Genomic DNA, 23,296 nt, shown 5'->3' on the forward strand with positions numbered 1-23,296 from the left:
TTACTGCTACAACATGGTAGATAACAGAAGGATTTAGGCAAATCTTGGGCATAAACAGACTATCACCAGATGGTATTGGTATCTTGTAAGACTCATCACTGGTATTTCTAGATCCATTTTCAGTATGAGGATGGAATAAGACGATAATATTAACTCTTAATCATGCAAGATCCGTCTTTCATTTCTAAACCTGGAAAAGTTTATCTGAGGAGGTCGTATTACATGAGGAAATCATATAATATTCCCCTGCTATTCAAATGTATAGAATCATAGGTATGTGTTCATACACATCTGACGTAATCTGATTGAGAAGTTAGTTTACTTTGCATATTTTTAGATTACAGGAACTGACTGTTTGTTCAGAAGATAATGCTGATGTTCATGATATTGAACTTTTACAGTACATCAGTGTGGATTGTTCAAAACTAAAACGACTCTTGCAAGGTATGATTTGAGCCTGTGTTTTGAGATATTTTTATCTGAACATGTCTAGTTAGAGATGACACAATGGTATTGATATGTGTATCTTTTCATTGCTGTGTTTTACTCCAAATAGTCATACATTTACCAAAATATTTTTAAAAAGTAGCATAAAGACATTGGTTTAAAAATTGCTTTGCACTTCAAATGTCTTTTTATAATGTGTTGCTTTTTTAGAACCAAGTTTCTTTTCTAAATGCAGAAATGTTTTACCTTTACAGAGACTGTTTTCAAGTTTAAAGCCCTTAAGAAAGTAGCTCAGTTAGCTGTTATCAACAGTCTTGAAAAGGTAAGTATTTTAATATTTGGTTTCATTGCTTATTTGCAGACTTTATCTAATTTAGGAATAGTTACAATTCAGTAATTTACTATCAAATATAAGTTGGCGCATCCCTTTGATGCATATATGTTTTGTAAGAAATGTTGAGTGATTAGAAGTAAGAGTAAAATCTCTCTTCATTTAAATACATAATTCAGAAAAAATATTTTTAAGCTCTGGAATGTAAAGATGTTTTGCATTATCTGCAGGCATTTTGGAACTGGGTGGAAAACTATCCTGATGAATTCACAAAGCTGTATCAAACACCACAGACTGATATGGCTGGTAAGGCATAACAAATGACATAGTGTTCAAAAGTTGGTTTCTCAGACATCCCCGCATTCACTTGCATTTTGTGCCCTCTTTGCTTCTTGTGCAGCCTGCAAATAAACAAATTTCTGTCAACCTTTGTCAGGGCAGGCAAGGATATATTGCTGTCTGTTTTCTCTCCTGACTCGCCTTTTAAAGAGATTCATTTTGTGGTTCACAACACAAAGAGAGAAAACCCAAAAGATGGAGGCTCTTTAAATATATATTTTTCATCTTGATACAGGAGAAAAACTTAAAGAGAGCATCACCTGTATTTGTCACTAGTCAGAAAGAGAGGAAAATTTATGTTTTCTGGTAAACCATGTCTTTAACTGGGTTGAGACCATTTTATCCCCAGTAGCATGCCAATAATGTGCAAAACAGAACTTTTTTTTCTGTGTAGGTGGAGCTATCCCTCTGCTGTTTTATACCTATTCTTTACCTTTTCATAATTAAAATTGGTATTGAACTTGGGATTACATTTTATGCAGATTGTGCAGAGAAGTTGTTTGACTTAGTGGATGGCTTTGCTGAAAGCACAAAACGTAAAGCAGCAGTTTGGCCACTGCAAATCATACTCCTGGTCCTGTGTCCAGAGATAATCCAAGATATAGCAAAGGATGTGGTAGAGGAAACTAAAATGAACAAGGTAAGAGAAGAAAAGTATCTGAATTCTGGTTCTGATTTCTAGAGGATGCTTGGTTTTGCTTATTCTGTATTTCAGGTATATTTTATTTTGTCTTTCCTGCCTAAAAAGCACATTACAATTCCATATGTAAATTTATGCACCCTTTTTAAGTTCTCACCTAACATATGTTCTTTCACTGCCAATAATTCATACAGATAGTATGTCCCAAACAATGTTATTTCAGAACTTTTACATCTCCTTGGAGATTTGAGTCCCAGTGTTGTGATTTCCCCTGCCTCCACCAGTAGCAAACTTAGCATTGCTTCTAGCTGGCCTGTATTGTACTGTTCTCAGTTTCTGCAATGTGTGTACTGTGTGTTCCATAATTGCAGTACCTGTGGCAGATGTTTAATTTGATGTGGCTGCAAATGTTATGGTTAAGAGTAAACAACCATCTATCTTTGTGCCATTCTGATTGCCCTAGATTGTTAAAAATAAATGTCTTTAATAAACATAACGTTTCTCCAGAATGCTGCATCGAGTTGTTTTTTGCAATCCCAATATCCATGATTTCTCATCAGAAAATGCAGCGTTGTTTGCTTTTAATATTTAAGGATCTAAAAACCCTGACCACAGATTACCAAAGCTCTGGTTATAACTATTCCTGATTTTTGAATTCTGCAGAAACTGTTCCTGGACAATCTCAGGAAAGCGCTTGCGGGCCACAGTGGGAGCAGACAGCTGACTGAAAGTGCTGCTATTGCTTGTGTTAAACTGTGCAAAGCATCTACCTACATCAACTGGGAAGACAATTCTGTCATTTTCCTACTAGTGCAGTCCATGGTAGTAGATCTTAAGGTAAAAATGTCAGTTTCCTAATTGCAATGAAGAAATTTGAATTTTAAAATACTGAAATAAACTTTGAATTTCTCCTTAATTGAATACTATAGTGTTTTTCAGTGGAAAGTTTTGTATTGAAAGTAGACAAGAATAATCTTGGCATCTGATCTATATATATACATATATTTTTTGTTTTGTTTTAAATATATAGAATTTGCTGTTTAATCCAAGCAAACCTTTTTCAAGAGGCAATCAAAATGCAGATGTAGACCTTATGATTGACTGCTTAGTTTCCTGCTTCCGCATAAACCCTCACAATAACCAACACTTTAAGGTGAGAACACTACTTACTGGTAAGTCATTCTCCACATACTATTGATGACCTGTGAGTTATAAAAGATACGCTAACAGCAGCTGGAAGCTCATAAATAAGTTCAACTATATAAATACGTCTTAGTAATAAATCCGTGCATGTTTTTATAAACCTTTTCTTAGCTTATTAGACTTGCTCTTGCTTAGATTTGACAGCTTTGTCAATTTAATAAAAAGGCTCCAGTGTGTTATTCAGTGTGATAAGAGAGATGGCAAAGACAAAGATGTTCCTAAGTGGCTTTTATGTATTTTTATTGTAGATCTGCTTGGCACAGAATTCCCCATCAACATTTCATTATGTGCTGGTAAATTCGCTCCACCGAATAATCACAAATGTAAGTTCTGAAAGTATTTAATCAGCCCAGCAATCTGTGGCTTTTATTCAGATCAGTATCTGCTTGTTAAATACAATTTGAATAGTAGACCAAATCTTGTTGCCTGTATCCGTGCAGCAAGAGTTGCTTGCTAGTAAGAAAGGACGTAAAAATCTTTGTTCACACTGTCCACCACTTGGATTCCCAGTTTGAGAGCTTGTATTCCAGTATAAAATTTCAGTACAAATATGTTTTAATACCCTCTAATGTAGGATGACAAATGAATCTTATGTTCCCTGGTTTTATAATAGCTACTGTGTTACTGATACATGAAAAACACTCCCAGGACATGCATAGTTACACCACCTTCTGCTACTTCTGGTGTATTGACAGGGGAACTTGGGGGAAGAGCTGGCCTCGTGGTTTTGCTCAGGGATTTCATCCAGTATGAATTTAAATAGTGTAAAATTGTAGTAAATGCTGAGTGCCAAATATATTTTGAAAGTTTGTGCAGTTGTTCATCTTCAATTTGTTGTTGTACTTCAAGTCACTAAAATACAACTTCAGGTTTTTGTACTGTTCAGAAATACTTTCCTGATCGGTATGAAAACAGCATCAGTCAGTGTTGAGCAAACAGCCTTACTTAATTTACATAACACTTTCTATTTCATTTATCCCAACATCATAATGAAAACACTATATTAAAAAAAGTATTAGGCACTTTGACAAATAGGGGAGAAACATCACCATGTCTACAGTAGCGTTTTTTGTGGTGGAGTAATACACTAAACAAAAAATACACTAAACAAAACGGGAAATTGGTACTTCCAAGTGCTTGATAGTGTCTGAAAAGCTGTATCACAATTAATTGAGTGTACATTGTTTGTTTTGAAGTATTACTTAGTAGTGTTCAGTATCCTGAAATCTACCATGGTTTCCTGCATTTACAGATTCAGCATTTGTGCTTGTTCAGAAAGAAGGGTAATACAGTAAGCAGCTAAGTTGGAAGTACTGCTTCTGTTGCAACTCATTTAAATATTATGAGTTTTATGCATGAGAATGCAAAATTAACATATCGGTAATACTGTGTAAAATACTCGTGTGTAAAGGTTAGTTATACTACAGTTTTTGTAACTTTTACAGGTCTAAAATAAATCATAATCTAACTCTCATATTACCAGTTTAACATTTGAGCATTTCTGTATTTTCGTTCTAGTCTGCGTTGGACTGGTGGCCCAAGATCGATGCTGTGTACTGCCATTCCATGGAGCTTCGCAGCATGTTCAGTGAGACACTTCATAAAGCTATTCAAGGCTGTGGGGCACATCCAGCAATTCGCATGACTCCGGTAAGACTTCTAAAGAAGCTGTTAAAACACAAACCTGTTGTTTCTCCTGTGTCTCCATTCCAGCTTTTTTATTCATTAACTTTAGACTGGAAACTAGAGGGGGGAAGAACATTGCAATCCAAAAAGCAACAGAGCGCCATACATGCTTGGTAAACCTTGCAGGTTTTTGTGTATTGACTAACTGTTTCTAGTCAGTGAGTGATGTATGTTTCTCGGTTTTCATGCTGCTTTTAAACTGGCAACATAGAAGTATTTCTTCTGTAACTGTCCTCTGTGGCTAACTGTTCATTTTAAGCTTTCTTGCTGTGTGAATAGCTAGGTAATATGACCGTTCTTGTTTAGTATGAAAACCAAAAGCATTTTGTATGTGAAGGTAATTTCTGAAAACTGCAATGCTTTTACCATGATTGGCATGAGTATCTCCTCATTTGTCTTGCTTGCTTTCTGTTGAGCAAGTTGACTGTTTGGTCTTGGTGACAGCAACAAAGTAAAAGATTTTTCAAGCATTATGAAATAAAGCCAATGTTCTCGGTTGTCTTGGAAAAAGTCTTGAGTAAATTAAAATTTGTAGATCATCCAAATTTTTTTAGTAAGTCCACATGCAGCTGCGTTGCCTTTCTTTTGAACTTTCCATGTAGGACTTCCGATGTGTCAAGTGAACTTGGTCGGTTGTTTTAGAAGGCCTAAAATGGTACATGACAATATTCCTATTGGGCTTCTCAAATGAAAGCAAATGATCAAAATACCTTTAGTTGAAAGCTACAACATGTTTAACTTGCTTTTTACATGTATATATTCATCTGTTGAGAAAATACCAGGGGTATTGTAATGGCAACTCTGACATTGATTGGTGGTGCTTTGTCTTCTGCTTCTTATTTTCTGTTCTTATTGGCTGCTGTCGCTCACATGGTCAGATGCCAACCAGTCACTGTTTTGCATGGCAGTGGGCCTCTGTTGCTGTAAGTATGACCCATTGTAACTACCGCAGAAAAGCCTTTCCTTGCTCTGACTTTTCTGTGCATAGTTACCACTGCAGTCACCTCACTTCATCTGGGATACAGAAGGTAGCATGTTTTACGTAAGAATGTAGGACTGGAGGAGACCTCTTCAGCGCCGCTCTTGGCCATTGCAAGGCAATCCCTTTCGCAACCAGTTGAGCTCCTTCGTAGAAGGAAAGGCTTTTGGTTGGTTCTGTTCTTTTCTTCCTGCCCCCTACTTTGACATCACGATGCTCTTCCAGAATCTCCCTGCTCTGGTGGTTAGAACTGTTTTCTAATTTCCAGCCTAAACTTATTTATGTCTAACTTATCCCCATTTGTTCTTGTTCCAGTGTTGTCTCTTAGCTTCAGATCAGTGTTTATCCCCTTGATGTATTTGCAGAGAGCAGTCATGTCTCTGTTTATTGATAGTCTTTAGTTCTGATTGTATGAAGTAAATAAATCGCTTCACAGAAACGAATCAGCTTCTTTTGCCACGTGCCTCTTCTCAGAATTCCCTTAACTGTAGCAAACTAAGGTTAGCACAGAATTACTTACCTGTACCAGTGTGGTATCAATTTCTTGACTGGATGCTTTTTATGTGGCAGATTTTATTCTGTATATTTTCACAATAACTATTTAGGAAAATAGCATGAGGTTCTAATTTCTTGTAGAATTTGATTATACAATGTCATATCTCCTTCAATTACCTTGAGGATGATTTCCAGCTAGGTTTTTTTTGTTGTTGTTGTTCAAAACTTATAAGCTTAGTGAAAATGAGAAACAAATTCATGTTACTGAGATCTTCTCAAATAGTAAACTAGACAAAATAGTTTAAAAAGCTGGGTTTCTAAAGAGCATTGTATTCTGTCTTGTGTTGATATCCACAATGACAATTTTTTTGTCCAAGTTACTGCCTCGTAACTGTTTTGGTAGCTGGAAGCAAAAATATTAATTTAACCCCTGCTGATATAAGATTAAAATCAATGAAATTATAAATTTTGTAAACTTACTGGAGAGAGATGAAAATCTTTTTTTCTTTGGACATACTGGGGACCAATTAATGCAAGTTCACTTTTTTTTAATATATGTATTTATGTATGTGTGTATATATACTTTATATATATAATTTATATATATTTATACTACTTATGTATATACTTTATATATATATAATTTTTCACAGACTTTAGCATGCATCCAGATTATTTTTGTTGAGATGCAGAAACTGCAGTTTATTGCCATACAGCAGGGTGGTTCACTTTGAAGGGTTGTGCACACTGTAGGATTGAAGCATAAACTCAACTTTTTAATCCTCTCAACCAGTAGCATCCATATACATTTATTTTACAGCCAACGCTCTGTATGACTATTTGTTAAATGTATTGGTCATATTGCTACCTGGATTCTGTTGTGTGAACAGCAGTGGTAGAATATGATATAGTTCACACTGGAGTCAAACCGAAATACCTTATGTGAACTCTCAATACGTACCTTAATATGTCCTCCATTTCGCATAAGGAAGTTGACTGGTACAGAAGTAGTTTACTGATTTTTCAGATGAAGCTAGATTTGTTTTACTTAAGCGATGCACGGTGTACCTTGTGAAAACTGAAAGGTTCATTTTCCAGAGGTCATAGAGATGAAAATGCTATCATCCAGACTGTGATTGTGGCAGAAAATAAAGAGAATATTTTGCCTTGGGAAAAAAGTTCCCTACCCTCTCATGTATTCAAGCTTACTTGGAAGCATTTATTTTTATTTCTTTCACAGACCAGAGAAAATCCCTGTAAATTCTTTCTGGTCATTTTATCCATTTTTCTTTTGCTACAGTTTGTCTTATGCAAAACTTTTCTTATGTCCACATGCAGCTCACTAAAACAATTCTTAAGGAAACTTTAAAGATATAATAAAGTGATAGCATATGCATATGTAAAAGGGCATTTTAAGTAGAAAGCTATGCAGCTATACTTGAGTGAACTTTATATACTTTTAAACTTTTTCATGAATTATAGATTATAAAAGCAATGCACTTCATAAGATGTTTAATTTTAACTACTATGTAGACTACCTTACTGACAATGACTGTGATTTTTCCTTCTGTCAGAGTCTTACATTTAAGGAGAAAATGACAAGCCTTAAATTTAAAGAAAAACCTACTGATTTGGAAACTAGAAGCTACAAGTTCTTGCTGTTATCCTTGGTAAAACTGATCCATGCTGATCCAAAGCTTTTGCTGTGTGTAAGTATATCATACAATTCATTCATAGTAAAATTTACTTTTAAAGCTACTAAATGAATAAAAATTAAAACCATAAACCTAGCATGTAGGATACTTCGCTACTTGTTCTTTTCTCTGGTTGTAATGCTTCTGTGCTTTCAAAGGAAAAAGTCAAAACCAAAAAGAAACTGTAAGAAATTTTACAGAACCAGAGCAATACAATGAAAGGGAGCATAAAGCTCTGACTCTGAAGGGGGGTGGGGTGGGGGAGAGGGGAGTAGAACAAGAAGAAAATTAAAATGAGAGGTGGGGGGAAATTAGTCATAATTTCAATGAGTAAGGCAGATGTGGTCTTAGATCTTCCATTTTCTCAGATCTGTTTATTGTTTAATTTAAAAATATTTCAATTCTGTCAAAGATATGATATGCAAGGGGTATCATAGCTTTCATAGCTTAAAAAAAAAGAGGTACTCTTAGAGATCCAGAAATCCACCTAGTTTAATTACAGGAATGCTGCTGTAGCAGTCAGAAACATGGTCAGTCATTAAAAAGTTTAATAACTTAAACTTGCTTTCCTTTTTGCTATTTAGAATCCAAGGAAGCAAGGGCCTGAAACACAAGGTAGCACGGCTGAATTAATTACAGGCCTTGTACAACTTGTTCCCCAATCCAGCATGCCAGATATAGCACAAGAAGCCATGGAGGTAAGGGGTAAATGTTCTCTATGTGAAATGATTAGTACACAGACAAATCAAGGCTTTTGTAGAAGCTCTGAGTATTGATTAGCTGTGAAGTCCTGTGTTTTAGAGTTTGGTTTCTATTGATCTTTTTCTAAATGTCTTCTGCACTGAAAGTTTTACAGGAGAAGCCTGTAAGAAAATTTTAAAAAAGCAATTCCTACTGCCTCTTGTGACTACCCTGCACCTCTTCATATGGTTTGTTCATCCCTGGTGTTGATCAAACACAGTTTGACAGTTCCTCTGTTACATCTTTGCAGAGAGCACCATTAAGCTTGCCCTTTCTCTTCTGTGTTTTCTAAATGGCTGTGAGAAAAATGCCTAACGCAGTGGCTGGTCCTGTATTCTGTTGTGAATTGGAGGAGGTTGTATGTGTGGGAGGGATGGATAGGACACTTTAAGGCTACTGAAATCTTCTTCCCACCAGCTTTGACTGAAGAAGCTAACAAATCACCAAAGTTAATTCTGATTTTTAGCCTTTCCATGCAAAGTCGCTGATTCTGTGACTTTGCCAGTTCAGTTGTAACATTTGTATGTTTTTCACTACGGTGGGTCTCCAGAGCACTTCATGCACAAAGACGGCAGGCTTCAGCTTCTCCTTGTGCATAATGGAATGGAAAGATTTTGTGGGTTTTTTTTTTTTTTAATCCATCATGCCAGTTATATTATCCTGCCATCTTTAGATTCCCATTCTAAAAAGTGCACTGTAGCATATGTGCTTCATTGACATCTTTCATGTTTTAGGTTTTCACAGATAGCTGAAAAAAGGATTAACGACACCCATGTGCTATTAAAGCTTTACGTAAATAGTTGAATTTCAGTAGGTAAACTAAGGCTTTTTTGTTAAACCTTGCCTTAACAAGAATTGCCACAAATAGTCTCAATATACTACTACCTATTGATACATGAAATACCTATTTCTTGATAGTTTAATGGTAGAATTCAAGCATATTTCTTATATAAGAATAATCCCTTTCAGTGTGAAAGTCTCTGGGGAAGTTTATGTTGGGTAGTGACATCCTTATGGTCATTTACAGGAACTTAGAGATTGAAAAGTTTTGGCCATTATGTAATTTAATTTTGGTGTTCAGTCTTGATTTTTTTATTGATCTTTATCCCTAATCTACCTGATTATTGGCATAACTAGCTGAGGATTGGCCTCTCATGTCTGTTTTTGACTAGTAGGTTATTAAATAAGTTCTGGAGTATTTGTTTAAGCCGGGAAGCAACTTAAAATAACTACTTAAATATTGTTGGAGAACACTATGGGTTGTTTGGGTTTTTTTTAATGCCATTTTTAACAGTACTCCAACAATCCCTTTGCACCAAACTATTTTTTTAAATTTATCAGGAAAAAATAGCTAAGACTTTCTACATTTCTGTCTTTAACTTGTATTTTCACCAAAGGGAAAATTTAGTTGCCTGCATATCGGGCAGCCCCAAGTAATAGGTGACATAAGAGGAGAGATTTTGTTTGCTATAGTTGGTTGATATAATTGAGGATAAACAACTTCTGATCAATAATCTTCTGTTTGTTTATAGCCTTTGACCAGTTTAATTTTTATCAGATACGTATTTCTTCTGAAAATTGTCTTCAACTAATTTATAAGTAGTTGATTTTTGAAATTTTTGTAGTTAATCTAACTAAATCAAAAGCAGAGATTAAAGTTTTGGTCATAGTTCACCAGTATGCTCTTGGATATGGTCAGAACCTCTTCTTATCCACGTTTTTGCTTGTGCAGGGAATGGTTACAAAGAGCAAAGTATTTGCCTGTCCTCAGTTGGCAAAGAGCTTGAACTGCAGAAGTTTTGTTGGTGTCACTAGAAGTTTATATCTGTAGGATTGGTTGCATTAATTTTTTTGCAGCTGGACATTAAGTAAATATTAAAGCCCAAACCTATCTTTTAAAAACATTTTATCTGTGTGTCTGCTATGGATTTGTATGGAAATACAAGGTAAAACCTCTACGTTTGGATTATAAATATGTAATAAAGACTAAAATTAAATACTTTTGACATGGACTAACAATGAACTCTTGTTTGTATAAAATGCTTTTTATATCTTTTATTGTTTTTAAAACAGTGTAACTAATATGTGATTGCACCTATTTCTTTGCCTATGCTGATGTACTTTGTAAATTTCTGCCTTTAAATGAAACTCTACTTTGTTTTGAATTTAGGCCTTGCTAGTTCTTCACCAGTTAGACAGCATTGACTTGTGGAATCCTGATGCACCTATAGAAACATTCTGGGAAATTAGGTATGTAAGTTAACTTTTGTAAATTAGAGAAATAGCTTTTTTGATTTGTCTTTTCTTTTGAAAGAGCTGTGAATGTTTTGGGAAAGCTATGCAACATCAGCATGAATCTGCAGTCAAAATTATTATGTGTATTCATGAAAAAGTTATATCTTCTTTATACTATACAAATTTAACAAATATAATAAACATTTTGCTGGCTCTCTTAATGACTCTTTTCAGCCTGATGTTAAGGTGTAGAAATGATTATTAGTTTGAAAAGTTAGAGACTTTTCCCCCTCATTCAAATGTTTTCTACTTATTTAAATTCTATTTTATCCTTTCGGGGCTGAGGGAGGGTAATGCTAAGCAATTCTAGAAGTGTGGATTTGCTAATCTTGATTCTGAAGCCCTCACCTAAAGAAGGTAGTAGTTTGTCCTGACCTGTGGTCTCCATTTGTCTTTCCTGTGTATTTAGAGAAATTTAATTCAGTAAAGTTGTTTTGCTTTTTATAACTTCACAGCAGCTGTTGCAGTTGATTTCTTGGAGAATATTAAGGGAAATGAAGTTCCAAAAAAGTCAAAGTTACACAAAACACTAAACCAAAAAATAGGAATCTGTAAAATCAGAATTCTAAGAATTGCATGAGCTAAATTAAAAAAAAAAAAAAGTGATCTAATCTGAATTGGTACTGATGTTTGTTTTAGAAGAAAGGGAACAACAGTCTAGGAGGAACACTCTTACCAGCATCAACAAATTGGCCTGCATGACTGCTAAATATGGCTCAAGGGGCTTGTTACGGGATAGGTTTGGGGCTGAGGCCTACCTAGATGGGCAATAACTGAAACTCATTGCTGTAATTTCTAATAGTAGAAATGAGTTTGTGGTCTGTTCGGGCTGGGGGAAAAACCCATTAAAATTGACACTAATTTGGACCCTTTGGCAGTTTTAACAGAGAGTGTGAGGCCTGAATGGATATGAAGAAGGAACATCCCTAGATGTGTTCCTTCCAGAACAGAGTTGAGACACGTTATCAGAGCAGTGTAGGTAAACTTGTACTGCCACTGTCTGTGCTGTATCTGTTCTGTGGATAAATGGAGGACTTCTGAATCGACAGCCCTGGAGTCTGGACTTCTAACAAGTACCCAAATTGCTTAACTTCCTCTAGGGAACTAAAAAGGCCAGCTGGGCGGTGGGAAGGGTCAGAGGGGAGCTTGTCATTTAAAGTACACACCTGTATTGTATCTATTATACATTTTAAAAGATGATGCTAGTATATGTATAGGATATTCATGCTAATTGCCTATTTCTATGTAAAATGTAGTAGTATCTTCAAAAATTTTGTTACTAGATTATAAAGCTAATGCTGAATTTCATTTTGCTGCAGTTCACAAATGCTTTTTTATATCTGCAAGAAACTAACTAGTCATCAGATGCTCAGCAGTACAGAAATCCTCAAGTGGCTGCGGGAGATTCTCATCTGTAGGAATAAATTTCTTCTAAAAAACAAAGTAAGTAAATGTTAACAGCTATCTGTTAGGGTCATCAAAATGAACCACGCTCTATTTTGTCACTCCCTTTACCACCTTATTTTTATGATTGGAAGGGATTTAATGGCTATACCTACACTTTCTTTTTTCCGATTTCCTCTCTGCTGAGAGACGGTGCTTTGTGAGGCACCCTTGATTAGAATTGTTAACCGAAGTTAGGTTTAGGATTTTTTTTTTTTTTTTTTACTTTAGCTACCCCAGGTTGTTTTATTTGCCTGGAAAATGTGTGTTTTGCAGAAACCTGGTGCCTTATACCAGGATATATGCCTTATACCAGGAGCAGGGAGGTGGTTGTTCCCCTGTACTGGGCACTGGTGAGGCCGCGCCTCGAGTCCTGTGTTCAGTTTTGGGCCCCTCACTGCAGGAAAGACATGGTGGTGCTGGAGCGTGTCCAGAGGAGAGCAACGAAGTTGGTGAGGGGCCTGGAGCACAAGTCTTATGAGGAGCGGCTGAGGGATCTGGGGCTGTTCAGTCTAGAAAAGAGGAGGCTGAGGGGAGACCTGATCGCTCTCTACAACTACCTGAAAGGGGGTTGTAGTGAGGTGGGTGCTGGTCTCTTCTGTCAGGTGGCTGGAGATAGGATGAGAGGAAATGGCCTCAAGTTGAGGCAAGGGAGATTTAGGTTAGATATTAGGAAAAATTTTTTTACTGAGAGGGTTGTCAAACATTGGAATGGGCTGCCCAGGGAAGTGGTTGAGTCACCATCCCTGGAGGTATTCAAAAAGCGAGTGGACAGGGTACTCCAGGGCATGGTTTAGGGGGCATGGTTAATGGTTGGACTCGATGATCTTGAAGGTCTTTTCCAACCGAAATGATTCTATGATTTGCCTAATACAAAGGGAAATAGTCCACAAGGTGAGAAAAAGGGAAAGTTAGTTATGATAAAATATACTTCTTCATGAATGAAATAAAAATTTTTTTTGGATTTCGTGTTCATGCGAGGGCTAGAATTCTGACTTGCTTCTTTCTGATAATCTCAAGTGACTTTTTCCTAGCCAAACATACATTGTAATGCTATATTTGCTAGAATTAAAGCCAGACTTGCTATATTACTTTTGGAATTAAAGATCTACTAGAAAAAATAAAGGGTCTCTGTTTTTTCTATCTGACTAGAAAGTAGCTGTCCTGACATGAGAAGGATACTGTCTTATGTGTAGTATATAGCATGCTTGCCTTTCAGCAACAGGATTTTTACCTTTAAATGAGTTTTTCTTTTCTTCTCTTTTCAACTTTGGTAGCTCTGTTACCGATGGACACTACTTTTTGTCTGTGTTGATGCTGAGTAGTAGGCTTTTTCCTTTGGTATCTCCAGTTTAATATATATTTGTAAAATATGATCTCACGTGTTGCAGCTGAAGACCGTAGGCACTCTGGCTTTCTATGAATTCAGGAAGACTTACATTTGGCCTCTAAGTGGAAATCAACTGTCCTTCAAGTAGAGAGTATGCTTAATATTACCATTCTCCTTCCAGTTAAGATGTAATTAGTTGTTTTTAAAAATCTTAGTGCTTAGAAGGTGTTCATTAATATCAGGATCAGAAAAAGATAATACTTGTTATTAGAACTGTGTTTTGCAATCTCAGTTCCTGCTTTTCTGATCAAATAATAAAATATATGGAATAAAATGTACAGTACTCCTGAGCTTGGCTTCTTTAGACTTAATTACATCTAAATTATAATTATATTTATGTTGGTATGTATTCTGTGCAGTAAAACCAAGAAGCCTATACGGCTTTCAGGAGGCTCCAAGGAACGGAGGAAAAGGCATCATTTGTGCTTACCTCAGGGTGATGTTTTTTGAAGATGACTCTCCAGTTAATTTCTTAAGGGGAAATATCATTCTAAGATACCATTAATATGGGTAACTTTATAAAGCCTTGAAAGCACCAGTGTGAAAAGTATTGTGTAAATGTTGAAGAGCTTTTTACCTTCCTGAAATCTATCCTTTTTACCCTTTTTTAAAAATAAACTGATTTATTATTTTTCTTCCCTCTCTTTATAGCAATCAGATAGGAGTTCCTGCCACTTTCTCTTCCTTTATGATGTCTCTGGAGGTGGACCCAGTCAAATTTCTCTTGACCATGAAGAGATGATACGCTGTGCTCCAGGAGCTACCCTCAGGAAAGGGAAAGGGAATTCTTCCATGGTAAGTAATATAGAATAGTAATTCTTTTTAACACTTGGGGAGAAAAACCTGTGTGGAAGTAGAAATTAAATTACTGTAAGAGTAATTTTTAAAAATAAAATTAACTATTTCTGGGGAGGAAAAGATATCTGTGTCCTACATAACATATGTATCTAATATGCTGGTTAATAATGATGTTTCAGACTTTAGAAAGTCACACCTTTTTCAAGTTAAAATGTTGGTGAATATTTTTTTTTCATAGGATTGCACATAGCATCCCTACACATTAGTCTATTGGTAATAAATCTGAAATCTCACTTTTTGAAGTATCGCGTGCAGTTTGAATGTACCGTGAAGGATCATAAAATCAAGCATTTTAGTAAGGTATACCCTTTGACAGACAAATTTCTCAAGCCTAGTTTTGGTACTAGTTCTAGCTGCAGGAAAAAAATGAAGAGGATATTTAGAACATCTTTCGTGAGCCAAAACTTCATTTTGGTTTTTAATGTACACTTTTCCAGTATCAATAAGATTTTCCTAAGTACATGGTTATCCTTAGGAAGGGAGCAGGTTCTTAGCCACTGTGTTTGTGCAACAGCACATAAGAGCTCTGATCTTGTTTAGGATTGCTTGTTCCTACTAGAATAAAAGCAGTTTTAAAGAACAATTTGGGTAAGGCTGAATTTTAGTAAAATTGCTGTATTCGTAAGCAATATTACCAAATCTGGAATTTTCTGTTTCCCAAGGAAAGTACAGCAGGATGCAGCGGAACACCGATATGTCGCCAAGCCCAAACAAAATTGGAAGTCGCCTTATACATGTTTTTGTGGAGCCCGGATATTGAGGCAGTCCTTGTTGCAATGTCCTGTTTCCGTCACCTCTGTGAGGAAGCAGATATCAGATGTGGAGTAGATGAAGTCTCAGTGCATAATTTTTTGCCAAACTACAATACTTTCATGGAGTTTGCATCTGTTAGCAATATGATGTCAACAGGTAAGAATCATGAATCTGTAAAATACCTACCTGTATAATAAGACTATTATTTGTGTTTGAGTTCTTTAAGCAGGTTGAGATTCTTAATTTGATTGCTACTCCTGCTTTCACTGAAATATCTTAATCATTGGAATTCCTAGAAAGAGTAGGGAATTTAGGTGACTCAGTTCATGAGGATTTTAAAGTGTAACAAGAAGAATCCTTTTCTAAACACTTTAAGGGGATATGTTCCTCTGTTTAATAATTCCTTTCAAAGATCTCATAATTAATGTAGGTGGGTTTTCAGAAAACTTGGTTAAATGTTCTGTGCTCCTTTGTAGGGAGAGCAGCTCTTCAGAAGAGAGTGATGGCATTATTAAGACGCATTGAACATCCAACTGCAGGCAACACAGAGGTAAACTTCTTTCTGAGTTTATATACTCTTTGCATGCCTGTTTTTTTGAAAACAGAAAATACTGTTGCTACAAGTAATTTTGAAGTTAAATCTTGATATATCTTATTTTAGGCCTGGGAGGATACACATGCAAAATGGGAACAAGCTACAAAACTCATCCTTAACTATCCGAAGACCAAAATGGAAGATGGGCAGGTGACTATGAATTTTTCCATAGGTTCAACTCTTAGAAATTCAAAATAACTATTTAAGCTTGCTTATTTTAAGGAATTGAATTTTAATCTAGAAAATGAGTTTTGTAGGCAGACTTAAGCTCCATTTAAGTATTCCAAAAGAATACTGGTAATCAGTTGTCCACTATGCTTACTAAGAGACCAAGAAGTAATTTGATGTAAATTGCTGTAAGGCAGATGGAGGCTGAGCTTAAAAATTAAAAAGAAATTGAAGAAAAGAATAGTGAAAACTCTGGAATACTACTAGAGAAATTATGAAATCCCTTTCACTGGAATTTTTTAAACAAGCCACTGGCTATCATGATTTAAATATGCTTTATCCTGGTGCAGAGTAGGGAATTGACTAGGCAACCCCCTTCAGTCCTTTTTAGCCTTGCTTTTTCAGCTTCTCTAAAAACAGTGCCTCTGTATAGATTTCTGTTCATGCTATCACAATAAACTGTAAAAGGTGAATCTTACAAAATTCTTGAGGCTGGAATTGTAAATGGCAGGATGTGTTACAGAATACTTTACAATTTTGATCTCTCTCCATTAGTTACATTTAATTGAAGATATTTCATCTTCAGCCATTCTTTTTCAGGTTACTGAAAGTCTTCATAAGACAATTGTTAAGAGACGAATGTCGCACGTTAGTGGGGGAGGCTCCATAGACTTGTCTGACACAGATTCTCTTCAAGAGTGGATCAACATGACAGGGTTCTTATGTGCCCTCGGAGGAGTGTGCCTACAGCATCGTAGCAATGCGGGATTAGCAACCTACAGTCCACCTATGGGCCCTGTCAATGAGCGTAAGGGCTCCATGATATCTATGGTGTCCACTGAGGGAAATGCAGAGACTCCTGTTAGCAAATTTATTGATCGATTATTGACTCTGATGGTCTGTAACCATGAGAAAGTGGGACTTCAGATACGGACTAATATTAAAGATCTGGTGGGTTTGGAGTTGAGTCCAGCACTTTACCCAATGCTGTTTAACAAATTGAAGAATACCATCAGCAAGTTTTTTGATTCTCAAGGACAGGTAAAGTGTTGATATATTCCTTCACATTTGTGTCTTAATAAAAAGCGTCAGTCTTGTCTTTCACATAGGTAATTGAAATTGGTACCTGTTCGTGTTTTGTACAAAAAACCTGCAAGCATTGTGATTGTATTTCACAGCATGCATTAATAATTATTGTATTTGTGATTCCAGGCTATATTTAACATCAAGTAATTGAAAACATTCTTGAATTCTTAATGAACTCTGAGTACAGAATCTGTGAGAATGTTCTCAGAATCATTATGGCTGGTAGTATTGACATATTTAATCTTGACATATATTGGAATTCTTTTGGCTAGGTGATACTAGAAAAATGCTTGTCCATTAGATTTTTGAAATGCTGCGGTATATTTGATAAATACCAGGTTTTTTTGGTTTTCTGTGTAAAGAATTAAGACCACCAATTTTCTTCCTGTAGGTTTTGTTAACTGAGACCAACACACAATTTGTAGAGCAAACCATTGCTATAATGAAGAATTTGCTTGACAATCATACAGAAGGGAGCTCAGAACATCTTGGACAAGCTAGTATTGAGACAATGATGCTAAATCTGGTTAGGTAAGAAATCCTGTTGACGTTCCTATACAAATTAATATGTTTAAGTAGTGAGGTAGACCCTTCTAGTTTATATCTTTTCTACTTGCATCCATGGAGAAGCAGCAACTGATTTTCTGGTCTTCCTCCTTATCGTTCTAACAACTTCAGTAATCATGGAGATCATTTATACTGTAGCATAAAGTACGCTGATGGGGGGTGACTGTTTTTTTTTTTTAAAAGAACTAACCATTCCATAGCTTGGCCTCATTCTTGTAAGCATTCCTGGTTTCTTTTCTGTACAATGGTGTTAGTGGTTAAAAAGCAGCCGAAGGGCAGATTTCTGTTCAATTTTATACTAATGGAAGACGACTTTGGCCAGAAGAAATTTGGTGCTGGTCTTCAGTTGATATAGGGGCTGACTTGCTCACTTGGAAACTAAAAAAGGTAGCCCAAACACTTGCTAACCCATTATCCAAGTCTGCTGGGTCGGCCAGTGTGTAGGTTCCAGCACGGAGCTGAAAAGACTTGTCATATGTGTGGGCCTTGTACTATGAAGCATTTAATCAATCTTTTTGTTTTTTTCTTCAGGTATGTGCGTGTGCTTGGAAATTTGGTACATGCAATTCAAATAAAAACTAAGCTATGTCAGTTAGTAGAAGTAATGATGGAGAGGAGAGATGACCTTTCATTTTGCCAAGAAATGAAATTTAGGTAAGTGTTGCATTATGTAACTTCTAGGATAGTGTAATGTGGACAAGTGTAACTTTGTTTGGTTACCTATTTAAAAAAGTAAACCAAAAACTGTCTCACCAGTATTGCTGGTATAGGGATAGTACTCCTATCTTTGTCTTCAGAATAATTTAGAGCCTGGTGCTGCATTAAAATTTTATTTTGATTGTGGGGATACTAAACACATGTAAAAATTTTGTGTGTGATACAGACTGGAGTATTACTTGGTATAGTAAAATGAGTTCAGTTCATCTTCAGTGTGTGGGGGTTCAAATAGTTCGTACACTGAATTTGTAATAATTACGAATGATGCCAACAGTAGTAAGTGTGTTTGGTGGAAGGGTTGTTAAAAATAAAACCAAAAAAAGAAAGCTAAAGCAATATATCTGTATGTAACAGGAACAAAATGGTGGAATATTTGACAGACTGGGTTATGGGAACATCTAATCAAGCAACAGATGAGGATGTGAAATGCTTGACAAGGTAAGAAAGACTACTCTTAAACAGTTGCTGAAGTTGCTAACAGTGTTCCAGGTGGCATTTGATATCCACAGATGAGCTGGCTCCTGTGGACTTCCTTTAGTGGTAGTAATTTTAAGAAAAAGACAAAAACTGAAACTTAAGTTTTGGTGAGCAACAACAGAATTATATTTAATGCATAGTCTTAACTACAGTGGCTCTTGAAGTGTTTTTTCTGGTGTGTAGTTTTTTTTTTTCTTACTTACTGAATTTATTTAATTCCTTTTAATACCTTTTCTGATTTAGTATTAGGATTGAACATCTTATTTGCTAGAGCTATATCTTCACATGATGCGTTCTGAAGAGTAAAATCATCAAACATTATAGTGTTGAATTTGTACTTAACTGTTTTTTTTAGTGACAAATTTGGTTTGCAGTTGTTGTCCTTAGCAGATATATTGCTTGAACCTGTACCACAAAATGTAGTAGCTTTTTTCCTGATGGACAGAACTTTACTAGAATAACTTTTTTTTTTTTAAAAAGATTCTTTTCATCTGCAGTTAGATATATAAGGAAAAGTGACGTGGTACTGGGTGGGAAAATTATCAAGGGGAAGGAGAGACTAATTCTGCTGAACTGATTCACAGCTTATTAAACTTTATTTTTCAGAGATTTGGACCAAGCGAGTATGGAAGCAGTGGTCTCTCTTCTTGCTGGGCTTCCATTACAGCCTGAAGAGGGAGATGGTGTTGAGTTGATGGAAGCAAAATCTCAGTTATTTCTTAAGTAAATAGTGACTTTTAACTATTTTTTGATACAATGACTCTACGTAGATGCAGCATATGACCTTTATTACAAACTATGTTCTTTCTTCTAGCAGAAATAATTTTATTATCCAAGCAGAAATTACCTCTTATATATCCCATTTCACAAATCTCTGCCTCCTAGGTTTATGGAAACATTTTCATTTAGGAAATAATTATAAAATTTGGCTTTGTTTCTGCTTAATGCAGATCTATGCTTAATTCATGGGAGTGATTAGCTTGCTTTGATATATTTTTATCCATGAAACTTGAAAGAGATTTTAAGACATCTGTTTGTAAAGGCACACCTGTGAAATTCACTTGCTTGGTTTGAGAAAATTTGCATACAAATTTTAGGACAGTGCCTTCTGGTTGTTACAACACATTTGAAAGTTTGGACTATGCTACAAGAAAGATTACTTGGGGCAGTTATGAGATCTTTTGGGAGGCTTATTGTCTATTTGCTACTGTATGCAAATCTTTTCAGACGGTTGCCTTTTCAGAATCTGTTGTACTTATCCAAGTCTTTTTTTTTTTTCTTTAGATACTTCACGCTGTTTATGAACCTTCTAAATGACTGTAGTGAAGTTGAAGATGAAAGTGCACAAACAGGTGGCAGGAAACGGGGAATGTCTCGAAGACTAGCTTCGCTGCGGCACTGCACTGTTCTTGCTATGTCAAATTTACTCAATGCAAATGTGGACAGTGGTCTTATGCACTCAATAGGTAAAGTAGTTAGAGATAACTGTGCATAAATGAATACATAATGAAGACATTGGTATTTAATTTATTTTTACATCTTCCTTAGTAGTTCTGGGTTTTTTTAATCAGGCTTGGGCTATCATAAAGACCTCCAAACAAGAGCTACGTTTATGGAAGTCCTCACCAAAATTCTGCAGCAGGGAACAGAATTTGATACGTTAGCAGAAACAGTGCTAGCAGATCGGTTTGAGAGATTGGTGGAGTTGGTTACAATGATGGGTGATCAGGGGGAGCTTCCTATTGCTATGGCTTTAGCCAATGTGGTGCCTTGTTCTCAGTGGGTAAGTTGATTCATGCATTTTATTTCCTACGTTTTTGAAAATATTAAGACTTGAAATAAAAATTGGTGCAAACATAAAGGGTATAACAACAGTCTGCTAAAGAGAGATTAGATCTACTGTTCATCATAGCTAGCCTTTCTTAGTATATTCTTGAAAAGTGTACTGAACCTAATTGTCAGACATCTTGATTATAAACTGCATTTTTATAGTAAATTTTTAGTTAATGTTTAGGAATAGTTTATTATACAGTTATTGTAATAAATGCATCTGTTTGGGCTGGTTATTTATTACAGATTGTGTGTGCTGTAATGCAGACAAACAGAACTGTATTTGCTGCTCTAGATTTTAGCAAGATGAATTGGGCTTTTTTATACAGCAGAATATAACTGCTTATCTATCTGGACTGACCATTATGAATTTGTATGACTGGATATCGTGAGGCAGATTTTTAGAAAAGAAATAGCGTAGGAAAGATTTAAACAGAGATTGTGTATGCTTAATTTGATATTTACATGTAAGACTCCTTAGCAGATTTAAAACATTAGTACAAACTGCTTTGTGTTTTTTCCTTTTTTTTTTTTTTTTTTTTTTTGTACTTGCTTTGGCTCACTACTAGTCAGATTAACATTTCCTTTGCTTCTTTTAAGGATGAGCTAGCTCGTGTCCTGGTCACACTCTTTGATTCCCGGCACTTGCTCTACCAGCTACTCTGGAATATGTTTTCAAAGGAAGTTGAACTAGCAGATTCCATGCAGACGCTCTTCCGAGGAAACAGCTTAGCCAGTAAAATAATGACTTTCTGTTTTAAGGTATATTATCTAATCTTTCTCTCTGCTGCAGATCACTTCAATAACAGGAAAAGTTTAGTAATACAAAAATACAAAATTACCAGTCTGTGGTGTTAAGCACTTGAGTAACTGGATTAGATGAAAATAGTACAGAGTTGCCTTTGGGTCTTGGTTTAAGTTAGTATCAGCCCTCACATCTGTTAAGTTTAGGGAGTTTTGCTTTTAATGTTTTAACATTTGATGAACTAAATCTTGTAGATATCTTATGCTCAGGCCCAACTAAAAAATACAAATTCTTCTGGAACTAACCTTTTGCCAAGACTTCATGACTCAACCAGTTAGGCTTAAGCTTGCAGTTAGTCCTCTTGAAAATTTCCAAGGCAATAAATGTTTCATCTTGCCTAGTTTGTAGATTCTGCATAGTAAAGAAGAAAACTGGTCACAGTAACAAAAATGTTTGCAATATTTGTAGATTTCAACAAAGATTACTAGTTATTTATAAAACACAACTGATAGAAACAGCTAAACATTTACAAATGTTTTAGTTATCTTAAAGTCCTTTCCTAAGTAGTCTTCAGTCATAGTAAGGGTCTTTAAACTTCTGACTAGTTTAGTTATATGAGGCCAGTATCAGCTTGAAGACTGTTCCTATTGTCTTTTTGTAACGCGCAATTTAGAGATAGGAGACAAAAATCTTAGGTCTTGTTCATGCTTCCATTTCAGTTTAAAAAGTTGTGTACAGAGATGAAGTGTTGAGTCAGTGTGCTCTAAGAAAGAATCCTGTTTGGTTATTGTGGTTATTAAAGTGACCTATAGTTTTCTCTAAATAGGAAATGAATTAAAATACTTAGAGAAATTGATCACAGCTATGTTTCAGAAGTGAAACTATAATATAGAAACACCAATTTTACAGAAATCTGGCTTATGCTAAAACAAATAAAGTGTTTTCAGGCTCTTTTAACACAGAATTTTGGAGCGTTCCTGTGAATTGCTATGTTAATCTGGCCGCCTATTCTGATTTTTCTTTCTACACAGGTATATGGTGCTACATATTTGCAGAAGCTTTTGGAACCTTTATTAAGGACTGTGATCACATCCCCTGAATGGCAGCATGTTAGCTTTGAGGTGGATCCAACAAGGTTTGAGATTCAAGGGGGGGAGCAAATGTATTTATTTGTAAACATGTTTCCCAGTCATTGTAAATATGATAGGATTCCTTTTTCCTTGCTGCAGATGTTTTTCTCATACTTTCATAGTTCTCCACTCCTCACTTTCCCAGACACATTAATTGTATCTGCAATCCTTATACCCAGGGAGAATTGTATAGAGCTGTCCAACACAGTGAGATGAGTTTTGCTGCATGTCCTCTAAGCCCTGAGAGAGTAAGGAAGATAGAGAGCTCTTGCAGGACCTCTCTTACTTGCTGCTTCATACTTTTATGTAGGCCACTAATGTGGGGATTTCCAGTAGTAGCAGAAAGCATCTGCTTTAGATTATTGAATTAATTACAGAAACAAGATGGAATATGTACCTGTTGTATGTAGGTTTTTTGCTTTAATTTCTCTTATATCACTTCAAGACTTGGATTTAGTAGCTGTTGCTCTGTGGCTTTGAATTAGCTCTAACTTAGAAAAACTTTAAGTAATCATCTTTTAAGTAGCTTACCAAAAGATAGGCCTTCTTATTAATAGTTTAACTCCCAAATATCTGTGTCTACCTCAAAAATTCCTTTCAGAGAAACCATCATCAAACTGATAATGTAATTGTCAGTTGGAATTATGTATGCATGTCTTTGTATGGAATGATGTGAGAGAATCACAC

General features: G+C 35.7%; 1 protein-coding gene across 9 annotated transcripts in view; it reads left to right on the forward strand.

Annotated features, from left to right (window-relative positions):
• NF1 (neurofibromin 1) overlaps positions 1-23,296 on the forward strand; it is a 105,415-nt gene that overhangs the window by 17,482 nt on the left and 64,637 nt on the right. For 5 of the 9 annotated variants that reach the window (XR_008237585.1, XM_052804238.1, XM_052804234.1 and 2 more), the window contains 26 exons: positions 338-444; positions 702-769; positions 1,009-1,084; positions 1,600-1,757; positions 2,421-2,594; positions 2,788-2,910; positions 3,209-3,283; positions 4,479-4,610; positions 5,525-5,569; positions 7,695-7,829; positions 8,399-8,512; positions 10,726-10,805; positions 12,170-12,293; positions 14,335-14,478; positions 15,204-15,450; positions 15,771-15,844; positions 15,956-16,039; positions 16,658-17,098; positions 17,535-17,674; positions 18,242-18,364; positions 18,782-18,865; positions 19,511-19,627; positions 20,189-20,370; positions 20,476-20,687; positions 21,335-21,496; positions 22,511-22,614. Coding sequence is in view for 8 of the 9 variants with exons in the window: in XM_052804238.1 (XP_052660198.1) it covers positions 338-444; positions 702-769; positions 1,009-1,084; positions 1,600-1,757; positions 2,421-2,594; positions 2,788-2,910; positions 3,209-3,283; positions 4,479-4,610; positions 5,525-5,569; positions 7,695-7,829; positions 8,399-8,512; positions 10,726-10,805; positions 12,170-12,293; positions 14,335-14,478; positions 15,204-15,450; positions 15,771-15,844; positions 15,956-16,039; positions 16,658-17,098; positions 17,535-17,674; positions 18,242-18,364; positions 18,782-18,865; positions 19,511-19,627; positions 20,189-20,370; positions 20,476-20,687; positions 21,335-21,496; positions 22,511-22,614 (3,525 nt within the window). In the remaining variant the exon portion in view is untranslated. The remainder of the gene's footprint in view (positions 1-337; positions 445-701; positions 770-1,008; positions 1,085-1,599; positions 1,758-2,420; positions 2,595-2,787; positions 2,911-3,208; positions 3,284-4,478; positions 4,611-5,524; positions 5,570-7,694; positions 7,830-8,398; positions 8,513-10,725; positions 10,806-12,169; positions 12,294-14,334; positions 14,479-15,203; positions 15,451-15,770; positions 15,845-15,955; positions 16,040-16,657; positions 17,099-17,534; positions 17,675-18,241; positions 18,365-18,781; positions 18,866-19,510; positions 19,628-20,188; positions 20,371-20,475; positions 20,688-21,334; positions 21,497-22,510; positions 22,615-23,296) is intronic. The other 4 variants (XM_052804235.1, XM_052804239.1, XM_052804240.1 and 1 more) reach the window with 2 other exon arrangements.

This window comes from Harpia harpyja, chromosome 12, assembly GCF_026419915.1.
Source record: "Harpia harpyja isolate bHarHar1 chromosome 12, bHarHar1 primary haplotype, whole genome shotgun sequence".
Classification (NCBI taxonomy): Eukaryota; Metazoa; Chordata; class Aves; order Accipitriformes; family Accipitridae; genus Harpia; species Harpia harpyja.